The sequence below is a fragment of the Pongo abelii genome, chromosome 4 (assembly GCF_028885655.2).
Source record: "Pongo abelii isolate AG06213 chromosome 4, NHGRI_mPonAbe1-v2.0_pri, whole genome shotgun sequence".
NCBI classification, from domain to species: domain Eukaryota; kingdom Metazoa; phylum Chordata; class Mammalia; order Primates; family Hominidae; genus Pongo; species Pongo abelii.
The window spans coordinates 148,258,052-148,275,519 of NC_071989.2; the positions used below are offsets into that span (position 1 = coordinate 148,258,052).

Here is a 17,468-nt window from a genome sequence, read left to right on the forward strand (position 1 = left end):
CCCAAAGGGAGTGTATGCCCAGCTGGGCTGCTTGGCTTTCCCTGAGCCACATTTCCTCAGCCACCTAGGCCCAGCCCAACGCCTAGGCTTGCTTTGCCCTCTTCTTACATCCGTCCAACAAATACCCACATGCAACAGTCCCTATGATGTACGAGGCACTTACCAGTCACCAGGGATTTGGTGCCAAATAAGACATGGCCCTGGCGTCGGGCTGGTCTCTGCCTCCTGTTTAGGGCTCCCACAGAGGCTGATCCTCAAAGAGGACCACCTTCCTTGCACCAGTGAAAACCAGCCTAGACCTGATGGGCTTTCAGCTCAGCAGCCCAGGTGCCTGGCACCTCAGCTGCAAGGTGGAGAAGAGGGGCCAGGCCAGCTGGGATGAGAACTAAAGAGGGGAGGCAGATGCTGCACCAGGAGGGCAGGTAAAGAAGAAGGGGAAGGGAGGAGGAGACAAAACTTGGCAGCACCAAGACCAACAGAAATGATTCCTGCCTTAAAGCTTCACCTGCCCATCCAGAAGCACCCATCCACTGACACCCAACCTGCAATGTGACGGCAGGTATCCACAGGCCCAGGCCTGACCACCAGAGACAACACTATTCCCACCCACAGCCCCCTCTGCCAAGAGCCAAGCATCCTGAGAGAAACACTGGCCTCCTCAGGGCTCTGCAAGGCCAGGGAGAGATGCCTCGTCCCCAGAGTCACGCAGGTCCATGCCGCAGTGCTCCACCCAGCGCAGGGCTGGGATACAGGCACATGAGTAGCAGAGATGGGGGACGAGGAGGTTGTCACCTATGTCTGGGAGAGCTGGCACAGGTTCACAGAGCACGGCAGCAGTTGCTGGGGTAGGTATAGAGATACTCAGTACAGATGCCTCAGTCTCCTTGGGCTCTTAGCAGTGCTTGCGGCATAGGCCGTAGACACCTAGAGCTGGCACGGATGAGGCACAGAGGAAGCAGAGCAGGAACAGGGGAAAGAGAGGCAGCTGAGGACACAGCAATCCAGGTCTTTGTCCCAGTCTCCCAATTTCTCAACTGTCTGCCCTTAGATAAGTAGTTTAGCCTCTCTGGGCCTCAGTTGACTCATTTATAAACCACACTCTGTCTATTTTAGAGGAATGGAGCAAGAGAAAGCTCTCTGTGGAGGGATGGAAGGCCTCTGACCACTATCATCTCTTCAGCTGCTGAGGGCGGAGGTCGGGGACAAAGCAGAGATGGCAGTTCTGGAAAACTGTTACCATTTACCCAAACTCTGTTAAATCTCCCTACTGGGGAAAGCTGGGCTCTGGGCCAAAGTCTTGGGCCCGGGCCCAGGAGAACCTTCTGTGGAAAGGGGCTGCTGTGGGTGGACTAGGCCGTCTCTTGCTCAGGGAATTCAGAAAGGGCAAAGAAGGGGATCCCAGAGCCCCATCCTCTTTGGGGTGGGCCTGTGCTTTCTGCCTCCTTGGCCTGGCTGGAGAAAGTTGTTTCTGAAGCTCTGAGTCTTGGGGAAATGTAGCAGGGGTTGGGGAAAGGGGGAGGCACCCTGTACATGCAGAAAAGACTGGCTTCTCAAACTGGGATACATGCAAAGCCATAGGATGATCTCAGGGCCTCTTTCTGAGGGTCTGCCAAGCTTATTAATAAGGAAAAGCACTACCTTTGTGTCAGAACCAACAGACATATGGTGGAGAAGAGTGTTAAGTTCATGTGGATTTTTAAGATAAAATAAAAGTATAAGGTTTTGAAGAAATGCTGGGTTTCAGGAGAAAGGTCTTAGCAGGCCTGATGCAGAGCAGTAACAGGTTCATGTGCTCACCATGGGTGCAGGGTGCCCAGTCTGCCAGAGGCCCTGTCTCCTTCCTTGAAATTCAACTGCAAGCATGAAAGTCCCAGCTTAAGCACCCTGGGAGCTTGGGAGGGCTGAAATGTGGTCCTTGTGGTCCAGGCTAGTGAGGGCAAGGGGACTGGAAAGAACTCTCCCCAAAATGAACACCTTCCTCCCTGGGTATTTAGTCATTAGGTTAAATATAACATGCGGAAAACCAGTTTCTCCATCTTCTCTTCCAAGATTGCTCCTTCTCCTGGATTCCCTCTTTCAGTCACTTTATCTGTGACAACCCTGTGTCTCTCTTGACTTTCTCCAAAGGCTGAGTCCATTTGGCTTCTACCATGCCTCTTATCCTCATAACTCTCCATCATCTGCCAGGCCCTGGCTCAGGTCATACTGCTCCCCACCCCCCAGTACCATGACATGAACAGTGTACACTTGGCAGTTCCACCTCAATGTGCCTCACGGCCATTCAGAAACCTTCCTTGGCTCTGTGATGTCTGTAGAGAAAGGCCGCCCACCTTCCTTACCTGGCAGCCAGGGCCCTCAGGGGATGTTTGCTGGGTCAGTGAATGGGCTTCCTTCCCAAACTTACCTCTCTACATTCCCCTACCACTTCCCTTCAGGAATCGTATATTCCAGGCAAACCAAATCACTGGTTGCTCCCCAAACATGCCCATGCCTATTCTGCCCTGCCTCCGTGCCCTCTGCTCCTGCTTCCCCTAAATGCCATCCCTCACACAGGAAGCCAAGTTGAGAGGGTCAGACATGCAGGCTGTGGGGTCAGACGGATGCCACTGTGCATTCTGGCTCTGCCCAGCACTTGTATAACTAGGCAAGTTACTTAAACTCTCTGAGCCTTCATTTCCTTGTCTGTGAAACAGGGACAATCTCATCCACTTTTAAGATTGTGGAGAGAATTAAATGAGAGTAATGTATGTCAAGAAGTTCACACCGTGCCTGAAACGGAGATAGCTTAATAACCGGCAGCTCTTATTAAGCTAAATCCCTCAAGATCTCAGATGCCACTACCTTCACTAATCCACCTAGCTAGAAGCAGTCTCTGCTCACAGACTTCCTGAGCCTTTCACACGCTCTTCTCAGGGCTTCTCACCTTGGAGAAAATCAGGTTCTTATCTTTCTAGACTGTGAGGAGCTGGTGGGGGTATGTGCTGCAGAATCGCTGCGTTTCCTGGTGTCTGCCACTGGGTAGGTGTTCACTGATCACAGGCCAAGAAAATGAATTAATGATGTAAGGCTGGACTGTGACTGATGGGAGCCTCAGAGCAGCCCAGATCAAGACTGCTGTGAGCACTCGCTGGAGGGTGGGATCCACTGACAGGTAATCCCAGAGCCCTTTCCCACCCAACACTCCTCCCCAACTCATCCCTCTCCCTCCCCGTCAGCCCAAACAGGCATCTGCCCTAGAATGGCAGAGCAGATAATGAAGTCAGGGGCCTGACTGAAAGATGACTCTTGATCAGCCTACCATTGCCCAACCATTAAGGGGCTCCAGCCCGGGCAGGAAACTCAACTGTGGCAGCCTCCTTCCATGAGACTGACCCTCTTCAAACAGGAGTGGCCAGCTAGGTCTCCACATACAGGGGTGAAATAGCTTGAGAATGTCCTTATTCATGTGTTCGTTTAAGAATGGATTGAGCACTGAGCACATTTCGAGTGCTGAGGGTCAAGTTGATGTGGCCTTGGCCCTGGTGGAGATTCTAGCTGAGCAATGTGCTCCTCACCTTGGGGACCAGGGAGGCCCTGTGGAGGAAACAAAGCCTATGCTGGGCCTGAAGGATGAGCAAGAGTTGGCTAAGAGAGAACACGTGCCAGGCAAAGTGAACAGCAGGTTCACAGGAACAAGGCCGGAAGGAACCACGATGTACTCACGGAACTGAGAGGAATCCATCTGCACCGCAAGCATGAGTGGTGAGACCCATGCACAGTGGCTGGTTGAGGGGAGCAGGCTGCTGCCCTCATTCTTGCCCTATAGGGCCAAGTCCTTTGCCTTGGTGTGTGGACTTCCCTCTCTGGACCTCAGTTTCTCCATCTTTACAGTGAAGGGAGTGAACTATGAGTTCAGATCCAGACCTTACCTGACTGCACCAGAAGTCACAGCCCGTTTGCCAGGTCCAAACCCCCAGAATCCTCCCAAAGTGTTTGCAGCTGGCAAGCTATCCCGAGGCAAAGCCTGTGGCCTCCTCTACCCAGCCATCACCACATGCACATTCTGACGGTGCAGCTGGGGCTACTGCAGGAGCTCCTGACTGTGCCCTCCCTTTTCCCATCCTTTCACAAAGAGCTATGTGGCTATGATGCCTAAAGAGCAGCTTGGACTAGGTCACCCTCCTGCTCAGAACCCTTCATTCCCTGCTGATTCAGAAAAGTCCAAACTCACTAGCCTGGCACTCAGAAAATCCACTGTTTGGCAGCATACCTTCTGGATTGTGCCTTATTTCCCCAAATATCCTGTTTCCAAGCCTCCACACCTGCTTAAGTGACTTCTTCAATCTGGGCCCCTTTGCCAAAGTCCTTCTCATGCTCCAAAGTCTGCCTCAACCCCATCTCCTCCTCCACGAAGCCTCCTCAGATTCCTCTAGTTAGAGTTAGTCTCTTCTATCTGTTCTGGGCCATCTCTTGCCAGGGTCAGCCTTGTAACTGGAATTAGGTCCGTTTGTGTCTATCTTGTCCTGCCAGGTGACAGGATCTCAGCCAGCACTGCAGACCCCAAGCCTCATGCCTGACACTGAGGAGCTGGGTTAACACCTATGGAACTGACAGGCCCTCTACAGGGCTCTGCTCCAGGAGGCTGGGCCACCCAGCTCAATCAGTGGTTCTTAAAGATGAGAGTGCATCATAATAAACGGTGGGTGGGAGGGGGGCTTGCTAAAATGCACATTACTGGCTCCCATCCCCATAGTTACTGATTCAGTAGGTCAGGGGCAGGTCCCAAGAAATTGTACTTCTAACAATTCCCCAGTTTGTGCTTCAAATCAGGTTCCCAATAATTTAAATGTTCATCTTTTGCACAAGGGGCTCCATAGGACCAGATATCTATCCATTCTGATGCTAGATCTAGCCGGACTCTAGACCTCTAGCTTGGTTTCTGGCTAGGCCATTTGACCTTAGCAAACCACTATCTTCTCAGGAGCTCTTGCCTATTTGTGCAGCCTCAAGGCCTCAGTGCTACCCTCCTGTGTCAGTGTTCATGGTTCCTGTCCACACCTTACTGCCACAGTCACACTGCAAGCTCCTTGTGAGGGCAGGGACTCAACCCACTTATCTTTGTATCCTCTCAACCCCACCCAAGAGCCCAGGAAGTAGATATCTGACCAGTTGATCTGATGGGGAGGGCCTGCTTCAAGTGGACCAACAGAGATCCTCTGCCTGTCCCTGGTTTTTGTTGAGGGGCATGGAAGAGCCCAGAGCCAGGTGGACTGTGCATGACTGAGGCAGGGCAGGGGGCAGACTTGAACTTAAGATCTCATCCTGCCACTAATTCATGGTTAATTGTGGGACTTTCTCTGCCCCAGTTTTCTCATCTGTAAAGTGAGGTTGATAAAATAATACCTATACTTTATAGCATCAGTACTGGCCTGTAGTGAATCCTTAGTAAATGAGAGCTGCCTCCCTGTCTCCCATGCAAGTTGGTCATGGACATGTTTCTACTTCTAAGAAGTCCCTTTTCTTTCCCTGGTAAGTTCCTATTCACCATCCAGGCTCAGCTCCAATGTCATCTCCTCTGTGAAGTCCTCCCTACACCATCGTAGGAAAACAAATCATTCCTCTCCTCACCAGATGTTGCACATTTATCTCTGGTCTTACCCTCGGTTCTGATCATAGGTAGTTGTATAAGGATCTGTCTCTCTGAGCTTCCTGAAGGCAGGGCCTGTTGTCTATTCACATAATAGAAGCTCAGTTAATGCTTGCAGGATTGAATACACAAAGATGAGTGAACGTACATGTAGTTTATGCAGTTTATGTAGTTACTGTGTGGCCAGAGCCTGGAAGTCTTGATGAGAGGATGGCTAGGCTGGAGGAAGACTGGGAAAATGGGCTGCTACTTGCTTCCCACCAAGTTACAAAGGGTGTGCTACTGGCTCAGAAATGGTGGGAAAACACAATGAGAACATGGTTCCAATGGGGCGCAGATCTCATGCTTTGGCAATGCTTTTCCAGACATTTTGTTTTGTTTTGTTTTTTCCTAAGCCCCTCTTCCATATAGTAACAGTCCCTCAGGCCAGCCTGGTGGGCTAGAGAACAGAGGAGGGCTAGTGGAGTAAGTGGGGTTGACCAGGCATGGGTGGCAACTGGGAAACCAATCCTGAGGCCAGGGCTAGGGCCTGCCCAGGCTGGGCCAGCACCTTTTCCTCCATGTGTCTTCGTTTTGGTACTGCCCTAATGTCAGAGCTTCCCTGACTTGGCCCTGAAGCTCCCAGCACCAAGGGGAAGAAGGCAGCAACAGGCAGCACTTTGGGATTCCTGCAAAAATCTGACTCCAAGGGACTTTGCTTTCAAAAAGCTGCTACTTCTTCCTCCAGCAACTCAATGAGCCCACACAGGCCAGAGGGCCTAGGTCTCCACCTAGGAGAAGGAATGGCCCAGCTCATACTCTTTTAAGGGGGACTATCCCCTCTGTTTGCAACCTAAAGCCAGTAGTCCAATTTTACTTCTATCCCAGACCTACTGGCCATCCGATTCCCCCAACCTAGGTGACTCACTGCCCTACCCCAGCTGTACCACTGTGCCAATCTGGAAAGACTAGAGCTCTCGGTCCCCTCTTCACCCCTGCCAAATGCCTGGGACCTGGGATGAAGACTGATGAGTCCTGGTCTGTAAATTGCTTTGAGCTCTCAGGATGAAAGACTGTTGGGAAGTACAAAGTTACTCTCTGCTTGTTCTTATTATTTGTAATGAACCTCGAGGTGCCAGGGAGCCAGAGCAGAGCATGAGGCATAGGCTGAGCTCCAGAGTGGCAGGAGGACAGCTCAAGGTGCCTGGCTCAGCAGGGTCAGCCAGGGGCCAAGACCAGAGGTGGAGGCTGCCAGAAGCAACCCCCAGATGTGGCTCCGACACATGCACATGAGCATATCCCACCTCTGACCTGGTCCTGGACAGCCTAAAGAAGGGAGTTTGTTTTAGAAGTCAGGGCAGCATCTTTATCAGAGGCAGGAGATAGCAAAGATGGGAAAAAAAGGCTTTGCAAAGATTTATCTGTGTCCAGGGAATTGAAATGAGATGTATCCAGAGCCCTCAGCTAGTGATGCTAATCTACCTTCACACTCCAGGACACTCTGGTGAAGACCAAAGTCTGCTCCATGTCTGCCTGTGGGCAGCTTCAGACTCTCAGTTCACAGGGACCTCCAGCAGAGGAGACTTTTTTTTAATGAAATCCTGACCAGCTGGGGCACACAGAAAAGGCTGTTAACTTAGAATCCCTTTCCAAAGTCATTCTTTAAAACAACATAGCAACTACAGGGATTCTGATTTTCTTTAAGGCCAATTTTCCCCACTCCTCCAATCTCACGGCTCTCCTCTAGGGGTTCTCGGAGATGCTGGGTATGCAGGCTTACGTTCTGCCCTTCTCTTGTAGAAGGTGAGGGCTGAGAGTAGACTGCATATCCAGAGACCCACAGAAAGGGAGGACAGTGTCTGAGGTCACACAGAGGTCCAACAGGGATGAACCCCAGGTGCCTGGCTTCCAGCTGTGCCATTCCACTATACCATGAGTGGGCTTATTACCTAACACCCCCAGCACTGCTGCCAAGGCTGGCAAGAGTATGAGCTGGGGAGAAGGGGAAATGGGGGATGGGGGGACCCAGTTCCCGGTTAGGGATACCAAGCCTCAGACCCACAAACTCTCAGTGAGTCATGGAGCAGAGCTCACACCTGCAGTTCAGCCCCACCCAGCACTGCTGCACTGAGGCAGGGGAAAAGCCCATTTCCCCATACTGGCCTGGGTTTGTGTGGAGAGAGGTACCTCTTTCTGCTATTTGCTAAGGAGTTGTTGGAGGGTGCTGAGTGTGTGGTCAAGGACCAGGGGGAGCCCATTAATTAGTGTCCCCTTCTCTCTCCCCTCCTTTCTCCCTCTCACTTTCCAGATTCCCACCCCATATCTAAGCTGAAGGTTTTAGTGAATTACTTGCTCATACTTTCCATGTGCATTTCCCTGGCACTAGTGATTCCCACCAGCTGAAGCCCACCGAGTGCTTGCTACCAGCTCAGCTCCTGCATCCTTGACATCGAGAGGGTGCTCTTACCTAGCTAGCCTTCCAAAATGCCCAAGGTAGGATGTGTATGTAGGGGGAATGGGAGTGGGGTGGGTAATGGAGGTGGCTCACTGAACCAAATCCATATTTTCGATCATAAAAAGAGGCACCCTGCATTCTTTCAGATCTCAGTTTGGGAGCTTATCCCACACTGCAGGAGCCCAGCTTGAGCTGACCCACAGGCTCCTCATAGCAGACCACCTGTCCTTAGGAAGAGCTATAAGACACGCTTGTCCGGCAGAAATGGGCAAAGAGGTTTTCTCTTAAAAAGAAAGAGAACACAGTTACGGCCTTTAAGTTTCCTTAGCTGCTTCTCTCTACCCTGCTGAAAATAGTGTTTGACGCCTAGGCTCTTCCCAACAGAGACCTCAGAGCCTTGCTACCCCTTCCCTATCATTACACAGAAATTCAGGAAAGGAAAGGGATTTGGCCAAATTCTCAAGCACCATTGAAGCCTCCCAGCTTCCAGTCAAACGCTCTTTTGAAGGCATTTTTATATTGCCGATCTGGTGGGCACTCCAGTGAGGGGATAGAGACCCAGCAAGATAAGCACCTTTGTCCTGAGAATGCTACTTTGAAGCCCAGTCTTATCTCTGGAACGTACTTTGTTACTTTAACTTCAGTAAGCCTCTGTTACTCCCTCTGTAAAATGGAGATAGGACCACCTGCTCCCAAGATTGTCATGAGGATTAAATGGAGATAAAGCATTTGAACATGGCTTGCCTGTGACTCGTACAAAACACATTAAATTAGCACAAAATTAACAAAACGCTTGCCTGAAGAAAAGAACCGAGAATCCAGGGTTTCCCCAATTGGGCCCCAGTGCAAGCCTGGTTCTACGGAGAGGATGTGCATGTCCCGGGCCACCTCTGAGAAGCCCGAGACCAGTGCCCTCCTCTTTGACTCTGCAGCTGCCCAGGGAGGGCACGAAAGTGGGTCGCAAATCATGGCTCTGCTCCTCTAGGCAGGGACAGAATCCAAGGGCCCAAGGGAGTCACTCCCGAAGACCAGAGAGGGACAATTGCCCAATGTCTGGTCCAGTTCCGAGGGAACTGTCACAGAAGCAGCGGCTCCCCTTCTCTCTGGGGTTCGCGAGCGGGGCAGGGCATCCCCTCCGAGTCTCCGGAGTTGGCAGGCGCTGTTGCCCACGCTCCAATGGCCAAGCAGAACGGAGGGAGGTGTGGCACATGGGTAGGGGCAAGCCCGAGGGCTCCGATCCCTCCGAGGAAGGGAAGGCAGTGACAGCTCCCGGAGCGCTCGGCGGCGAGGCCGGGCCCAGCGTCTGCTCAGCCGCAGCCTTTCTGTCGGTACCCGCGGCTTCATCCCCGCTCGCTCAGAGCTGCTCGCCTGCAGGCCGGTACCGGCGTGCAGCGCCTCTTGCTCGCCCCTGCATGGGGACGCGGCCGCGTGGGGACGCGGCCGCCCGGGGAGAGGCGCGCACACCCACTGTCGGGCTCCTGGCACGCAGCCCCTTGCCCTCCCAGCCGCGACGACCCGCTCGCACGCAGGCACGCGCGCCCTGGGTGCCTGTCACCGCGGCGGCCGCTAGCGCAGCCCAGACTCACCCGCGCGGCGCTGGGGGCGGGTGAGCGGGCGGCAGGTTTCTCCCAGGGAAACCGGGTTTCTGGGCGCGCGGAGGTGCCCTACCTTTCTCCCCGGGATCGGGCTCCCTCTCCCGCTTCCTCCCCTCTCGTTGCTTCTTGCCGCGGCCGCGGCCCCTCCTCCTGGACTCCGACATTCTGCACCGGGTCCCAGGCGGTGGGACGGCCTCAGCTCTCCGCTGCCGCGCTGCGCCCCCGCCGCCTGCAGCCTCAGTGCCCGAGCGCGGCGCCTTTCTTATAGGCGGTCACACCCTCCGGGGGAGGGGAGCAGCGAGCCTTAACTCTTCCCCTCCCGCGCCCGCCACCCTCGCCCCCCCTCCACCGGCTCTGGCCGCGGGGGCGTGTGGGCGGCCGGTCTGGGCCCTAGGCCCCCTCCCTGGGCCCACCGAGGTAGGCAAGACCGGCGCCTAAACAGGGCGCCACAGACCTCCTTGCCGAAGAGGGGGCTCGAGCTAGGCTGGGGGCCTGAGCATGATTGGGGAGGGCGGAGTAGAGATCCCCCAGCGAGGGCCAGGCTAAGGACAGCATGGGGGTGGGGAGACAGCGAGAAAAGGGCCCAGGAAGGGACCAGAATGAAGCCGGCTAGCCAGCCCAGCGGCGTAGCGAGCACCCTTGGCTCTTGCAGTGGGTCTCCACAACCTCGAGGCACCCCCGGCCGTACAGGCGGGTTGCCTGTGCCTCTCATGCCTGCAGGTCTGGCCTCAGCCCCGTGGGATACCGCCATCTGGGGAACACCTTTAACGCAACCACCATTTGTGCCTGGCAGCAAGGGGTCTGTGGCCCAAGAGCCCCTCCCAGCCAGGGCGGGCTGCACTCTGCAGGGAACCTGGGTGCCCCAGGTGGCTTATAGCCCCCCCTCCCACACACTCTGGCGGCAACTCCGACAGCCCAGGCTGCCGGCACCAGCTGGCTCCTCTCTACAAGGCCTGCGGAGGTGAACTCAGACACTGACTCCCCACCCCCGCCCCGGTCCCACAAACCATTGGGTAGGGGCTGCTGGAGAGGACAGCGTCCTCCCTCCTGCCTGGGTGTGGTGCTGAAAGGGTTACATAGCAAAGGCTCTCCCTCTACTGGCTCCCAGAAAGCCTGAGCCTGCGGTTTGCCTGCCTAGCTCTGCCTGAGGTGTCCCCTTACAGCCATCCCAACCAGAATCCAAGTCAAAGATCATCTCACCCAGTCCTCTGTCTCCTCAGGAAGGGTCTGAAGGCCTCGCTGGACAGTGTTCTCCTTAGGAGAGCCTGAAGCAGGCTTAGGACTCTGGGTCAAGGCCAGGGACTCGAGCTCCAGGGCTGTCTGGGGATGCGGCCAGAACTTGAGGCCAAACTTGTGGGGTGGGAACACAGAAAGGGGGAAGCTGGAGGTGATGGCCACACAAAGGGCTGATCTTTGGTGCTCTTGGGGCGCAAGTCTGTCTCATCAGGGGCCAGCTCTGGGGGTGGGGGGGCAAGTGTAAGAGACAACCCTTGTACCCCACCCCAACTAAGGGAGAGCGAGTACCCACCCCACTTCACACAGTATCACTTTCTGTGAGGTGGGCAGCAAGGGGCCCTGGGCAGAGCCAGAGCCAGGGGCCAGGTCTCACTTCTGCTTCAACCCCTGCTTTTCAGTTTCCAAAATGGCATTCATATCCATCCCTCCTCAGCCATTGGGGTACTGCCTTGGTTCATTCCCTCTTCCTATCCCATAGACAATGGTCTCCTTACTTGAAGTCTTGCCTCTCAGTTCTGACCTCTTCAAGGCCATCAGAGTGAGCTTTCTTTCTTTTTTTTTTTTTTTTTTTTTTTTGAGATGGAGTCTCACTCTGTCGCCCAGGCTGGAGTGCAGTGGCGCCATCTTGACTCACCACAACCTCCTCCTCCCAGGTTCAAGCAATTCTCCTGCCTTAGCCTCCTGAGTAGCTGGGATTACAGGCCTGCACCACCATGCCCAGCTACTTTTTGTATTTTTAGTAGAGACGGTGTTTCACCATGTTGGTCAGGCTGGTCTTGAACTCCTGACCTCCTGATCCGCCTGCCTCAGCCTCTCAAAGTGTTGGGATTACAGGCATGAGCCACCATGCCCGGCCCAGAGTGAGCTTTCTAAAACACAAACTAGATCACTTCACTCATTGTAACCCATGGGTTAAACCTAAATTCCTCATGGGTGTCCAAAGCCCTATTCTACCTGGCCCTAGCTCACAGCCTTCTAGCCCCCAAAGCCTATACCTCAGCCACTTTACCTACAAGTCACACACACTTACTCTATCTCCTCTCATACCTTTGCACATAGTATACTAATCTCTGCCCAGGATCTCTCTCCCTTTTTGGCCTAGCTGATCTCTGTATTCATTTGTTTGGCAAATAGGTAGTCAGGCTTACTGTGTTTCAGGCACAGTGCTAGGTGCTGGAGATATGGCAGTGAGCAAGACAGACATGGGCCCTCCTTATGTAAAGGTTGATGGGGATGGACAAATGGCTAATTACACAAATAATGGATTGATTAAAATTTGTGTGAAATATTAAGGAGACATGCATTCAACAAACCTTTGTATATGTTGACACACAGCTTGATAGAGGAAACAAACTGTAGTGAAGGAAGGCTTTCCCCAGGAAACACTTAAACTGGGATTTGAAGTATGAGTAGGAGTTGGCCACACTAAAGAGGTACTGGGGGAAGAGCATTCCTGGCAGAAGTATCAGCATATCCAATATCCCTGAAGCAAGAAGGAGCTTTTGTACCTTTGAAAAAGAGTGTGCTGAGGGGTGTGTGTGTATGGGATGTGGGTATATGAGTGTGAGTGTGCATATGGATGTGTTTGTGCATGAGGTGTGTGTACATATGAGTGTATGCCTGTCTAAGGTGTGTGTGTGTACACATGGGGTTTGTGGGAGGTCTGTGGAGAGATGGTATAAATGTTGTAAAAGGAGCCTGGAGAGGAGGCAGGCAGTGGTCAGATCAAGCAGGACAGTTGTAGGTCCAATGAAGACATTGGGGTTTAATCTTAAGAGCAATGGTCTGCTACAGAAAGCTCTTCAGCATGTATGTGAGGGGTGGGAGAGGGCAATGATGAGATCCTCTGCTTCCTGAATTCTTTTAATGTATCCCTATAAGAACACTCGACTATTGTTTTTCATTTCCACCTCCGTCTCTTCCACTACAGTAAGAGCCCCTTTGGGATTGTGACCCCAGTTTCTGGTACAAGGTAGGTAGTAGGTACCTCCTTGTGGGATAGATAAGTGACCCTCCTTTCACTGGTAAAGAATGGCCAAGGGTATCAGCAAGAAAAAAATGGCTCAAACTGGGGGATTGCAGCCAGATGAAGACAATTCTCCTGGGGGTAGCTCTCCCAGCAGTCCAGAGCCGCTCATGGCTTGGTATCAAATGAATGATACGAGTCAGAAATGGCATGGAATTCAAAGGGGGCACAAGCACTCTCCCTGGGCTGGCGTATCCAGATCTAGTGCTGAGGGAAGTTGGGCTTGAAGGATGGGTAGGATTTTGATGGGGGACAGGTGAGAGATTCCAGATGAGTGGGATACGACAAAGATCTAGGGGGAGCATTCCCTGGGCACCTGTCCAGGAGACAATGAGCAGACCAGGTTTATGTTAGGAAACTATGGGAGCTGTAAATACACACAGAAAACACTTACCGGGCACGTACTATCTGCCTCAGCCTAGTGCTAAGCACTTTACACATTGTATCTCTTGTTATCCTCACAACAATCCTGTGAGGGAGGTCAACTCTTATTCCCATTTTACACATGAGGAAACAAAGGCTAGGAGTAATGAGACTTCTCATTCACAGTCATGTACCCAGGAAGCTGCAAAGCAAGGACTCCAGCCTTCGCTATTTTTCACTAGGACCCATGCGCTTTACTCTGAGACTAGATTGCTTGTGAGCAGGTCAGAGATACACTTGGACTGCCAGCTGAGGCTTTTGGGCCTTATTTAGTAAATAATGAGAAGTTGAGGATGGTTTTTTGAGGAAGGGAGTGACTTGTGTATTAGAAAAATTAATCTGACTGGAATGTGCAGGATGGATGGGAAGGAGAAGATAGTGGAGACAAGGGAATCAGCAAAGCAGGTCAACCATCAAATATTTCCTTAGAGCCCTTTATGTGCCAGGCTCTGAGCATTCTGAGGGTCAGGTAAGGAGTACCTGAACCAGCAGTGAAGGCAATGAAAATGGTAGTAGGAAGAGTCACTAATATGATAGTATTAACTCACTTAATTCTTCACAACACCACTATGGAGTAGGTCTACTATTATTCCCATTTTGCAGTTGAAGAAACTGAAGCGCAGAGAGGTGAGGTAATTTTTGTCTAAGTCAATACCTAGTAAGTGGCAGAGTAAGGTTAGGCGCCCTTGCAGTTGGGTACCCAGAGCTCACACTCTTAAGCACAGCTCTATGGTGTTGCTCAAGAAGATAGGAGATGAGAGAGAGAGTAGAGAAAGCCCTCACCCCTCAAGCCTAACCACTGGCCTCAAGGCCTGCACAGTCTCCACAGCCCTATGACTGATGCTTAGTTCCTGGGTCATGGGCAGGTGGAGAGAGTCACGAGGCACCCTGGGGCATGCCAGCTGGGCTCCCACTTCCCCAGCCTCCCAGTTTCCACAGCAAAGGTTTCTCAGGGGAGGGAGGACAGCCAGGCATCTGGAGCACCTCTGGCCTGGACCAGGGCTCTTGCCAGGAGCTTGAAAATGACCCTGTGAGCCAGGCCTGTTGCCATGGGAACTCTTTCTTCTTACCACAGGTTGTGCAATGCCCTGTACAACCTTATGCAGAGTGAGCAGGGCTTGGGGATGGGCCCAGAGACCACATCACCCTGAAAAGACCCACCCTATTTTCACAATGGGACGCTAATAGTAACATAACAAGTTAATTCAATTCCTTTAGGAAGAAAAAACACAATGTTTAACTGGCTTACAAACTTTTTTCCTTTTTAACATTTTCCCTTCCACTTTGAGGCTGTGCCATGGCAAACTTTGAAGTTTAGGAAAGTTTAGACTTGTCTGAGTCATGTGCAAAAATGCCTTTGAGTGAAAGGGGAAAAAACCCCATGCTACCTCTTCCCCTACCTAAGACTTTGGGACTCCGAGTCTTATCCATAAAATTCTCCTACAAGGGGGTCTTGGGAACCATGCTGAAGTTTTCCCACTCCCCTTGGACTCACTATTTCATGGGAATTATTGGGGGAGAGCTTCAGTGGCCTCAGATTAGGGGGAGCCTTAAGCAGTTCCTTGAACCCACTCTCTCCATCCCAGGTGAAGACATCCCTGAGCCATCTCCGAGCCCATGGTATGTTTGCCCATGAGTTAAAAGTCCCTGGAGAAAATGAGGCTACTGTTACCCTTAGCTATTCTCATTTTAGTGCCTGAAAGTCATGAGGCACACTCCTCACTCAGTGAGGCCGCCAGAGGAGGAAATAGATCAAAATGCCACTCCCTGCAGGACCAGAGAAATTCCCAGTTATCCAGAAGGATTATGCAAAGCCTGGAAGCCCATTCCCCACATGACTCTAGGATGCAGTGGGGGCCTGGCTGCAGCCAGTCAGATCCTGAGGAGTGCATGGGGGCCAGACCCAGTTGCCTAGGCCTAGAGAGCCCCCTAATGCATCAGAGCTGAGAGATAGGGCCTCTTGCCAAATCTGCATCATGGCCTGTAGCTTCAGCATCCCTGTAAGCCACAATGGGTTTCTTCTCTTAAAAAAGTTTATTCGTGCCTCTGCCTCCCTCAGTCAGTGTAGAGAACTAGGTGGCCAGAAAGAAGGGGGCTGTATGGGCTGGATAAAAAGGGCAAGCTTGGATACTGGAACACTTGGGTTTGGGCCCAGTTTTGCTCCTGAGATTAGGTTAATCTGAAGAAGTCATTTTCCACACCAGGCACTCAGGCTACGAAACAGGGAGATACACTTCCAGATTCCTCTGCCAGCCAATCCAGAAAGCCTGTCTACCAAGAATCTGGATGGCTGAAGGAGTAAGGGCTACAGATTGCTGCAGAAAAGCTTTTGATTGCCAGGTGAGAATGCTTCTAGAGACACACACAGCCCTGTGAACCCTGGCTGTTCCCCTCAGAATTGTGCCTGGCTGCTCAACACATGCACGCACACATTCCTCGTTAAGTGAATGAATTTCACTGATCCCTGGAACAGCTGAGAAATTGATATCCACCTACCCAGACTCCAAACCCAGTCCTCCACAAACTGTGACGTTCTGAGAAAGACTTAGTTTCCTCTTCAAAACGAAAACAAACAAACAAAAAATGGGCCCACAGGCCTTTCTCACAGGGATTTCAGAGTAGGTGAGGAAATTCATCTCTCATCTCCCTGAAATGAGGACACTTGAAAAGGGCCCAGTCTTAGGCAGCTCCTTATGTTCAGAGGCCCGTGCCAATAGTGATTAGCTGCACCACTTTGCCATGCCCTTTTGACCCTGTCCCCTCTCCCTTTGCTCCTATGGGACACAAGTTCAGATGTTGCAGTGCCTGAGCTGGGACTCTGGTTGTAGGAGCTGCCATGGTGGGCACCTCTGTCCCCACTCCCACATTAGGAGGCTTTTCTTGCTTCAACCCACTCAATCCCAAACCCAGAAGAGAATTCATCCTCCCTGCTTCATTTTCAGACCCTCTTTGGAGACAGCAGAAGGTGGAAGGGAAGAGGCAGATCCATCCCAGGAGGAGCCTCAGAAGCAAACTGGGAGGGACCAGAAGAGAGAAGAAAGCATTGGCCGAAGAGAAGGTGGGGAGCCTCCCCTGGCTCCAGGGGCCGGGAGAAGAAAGCCAAGCAGCAATGGGAGAGCAAACGAGGGGAGAGGTGAGGCAACAGGCAGGCCTGGACAGGGCTGGAAGCAGGACGGGGAGAGGAAGTGAGAAGCTGGAGTAGCCCCAACAATGGGGTGGGGGGACAGCATGTGAACAAGAGGACAAAGGAGGACAGCAGAGCAGGCTCTAATTCCAGTGTCCCCGGGGCCTGCTGTGTGCCCTTGGGTAAGTACTTTTCTCTCTCTGGCCTGCCTCCCCATCTAGAAAATGTGAGGTTGGACTAAATGATGTTGAGAGATCCTCACACCTGAGGAACCTAAGGTTCTAAACATCCCAGCGAGAGGGGAAGGACTGGGAGTAGAGGAGCAGATGATCCCCAGGCCCAAGAGTAAGAAGAGATGTTACTCTGTCCACCAGCTCTTCTCCTAGCCCCACGATCTCTCTCAGCCCCCACCTTCTGGGGCTTCTTGTCCTGGATGAAGCCCATGGTTTTTGTCTGCAAGCCCCTCTGTTAGGCTGGCAGAGGCAGTCAGGAGCTGGCAGAAAGCCTGCGGCATGGTACCAGGCCCTGCTGCAGGTGAGTAAGCTGCCTGGATTCTTGCTGCCAGCCTTTTCCAGGGCATGCCTTGGGGTAAATGGCCCCATCTGCAGGGAGACACCTGGCAGACTCCTGCACTTTATCTTGGGTGACCCTGAGCCACAGTTCCCACTGAGGTGAGAGGTGGGAGCCTGTCTACCTTCCCCAGGATGGGGGGTGATTCAACCCTTCTGCCTGCCCCCCTCATCAAGCTAACTGCATAATTACACAGCAATAATAACCAGCACTTACACACCAAGGCCTATGTAAGTACCTAATTTATTTATATAATGACATAATGACTTGTTTGCTGGCCTGGGGGCTCTGGGGACCATGAGCAAGGCCTTAGCTACTATCTACACCACCCTGGGGCACAGTGACTGCATGGATCAGCAACCCAAGGGAGCCGTGGTTCCCAGAAACAGTTGTCCCCCACCGTGGCTCCCATCCTAGCCTAGCAGAGTTAATGA

At 52.6% G+C, this 17,468-nt stretch overlaps 1 protein-coding gene across 3 annotated transcripts in view; it reads right to left on the reverse strand.

Annotated features, from left to right (window-relative positions):
* Positions 1-17,468, reverse strand: part of NRG2 (neuregulin 2) — a 203,125-nt gene that overhangs the window by 48,338 nt on the left and 137,319 nt on the right. The window contains exon 1 of one of the 3 annotated variants that reach the window (XM_054556628.2): positions 9,729-9,893. The exons of the other annotated variants lie outside the window; for them this stretch is intronic. Coding sequence (XP_054412603.1) covers positions 9,729-9,819 — 91 coding nt within the window. The 5' untranslated portion in view covers positions 9,820-9,893. Of the gene's footprint in view, positions 1-9,728; positions 9,894-17,468 lie in introns of those variants that run through there. 3 annotated transcript variants of the gene reach the window in all.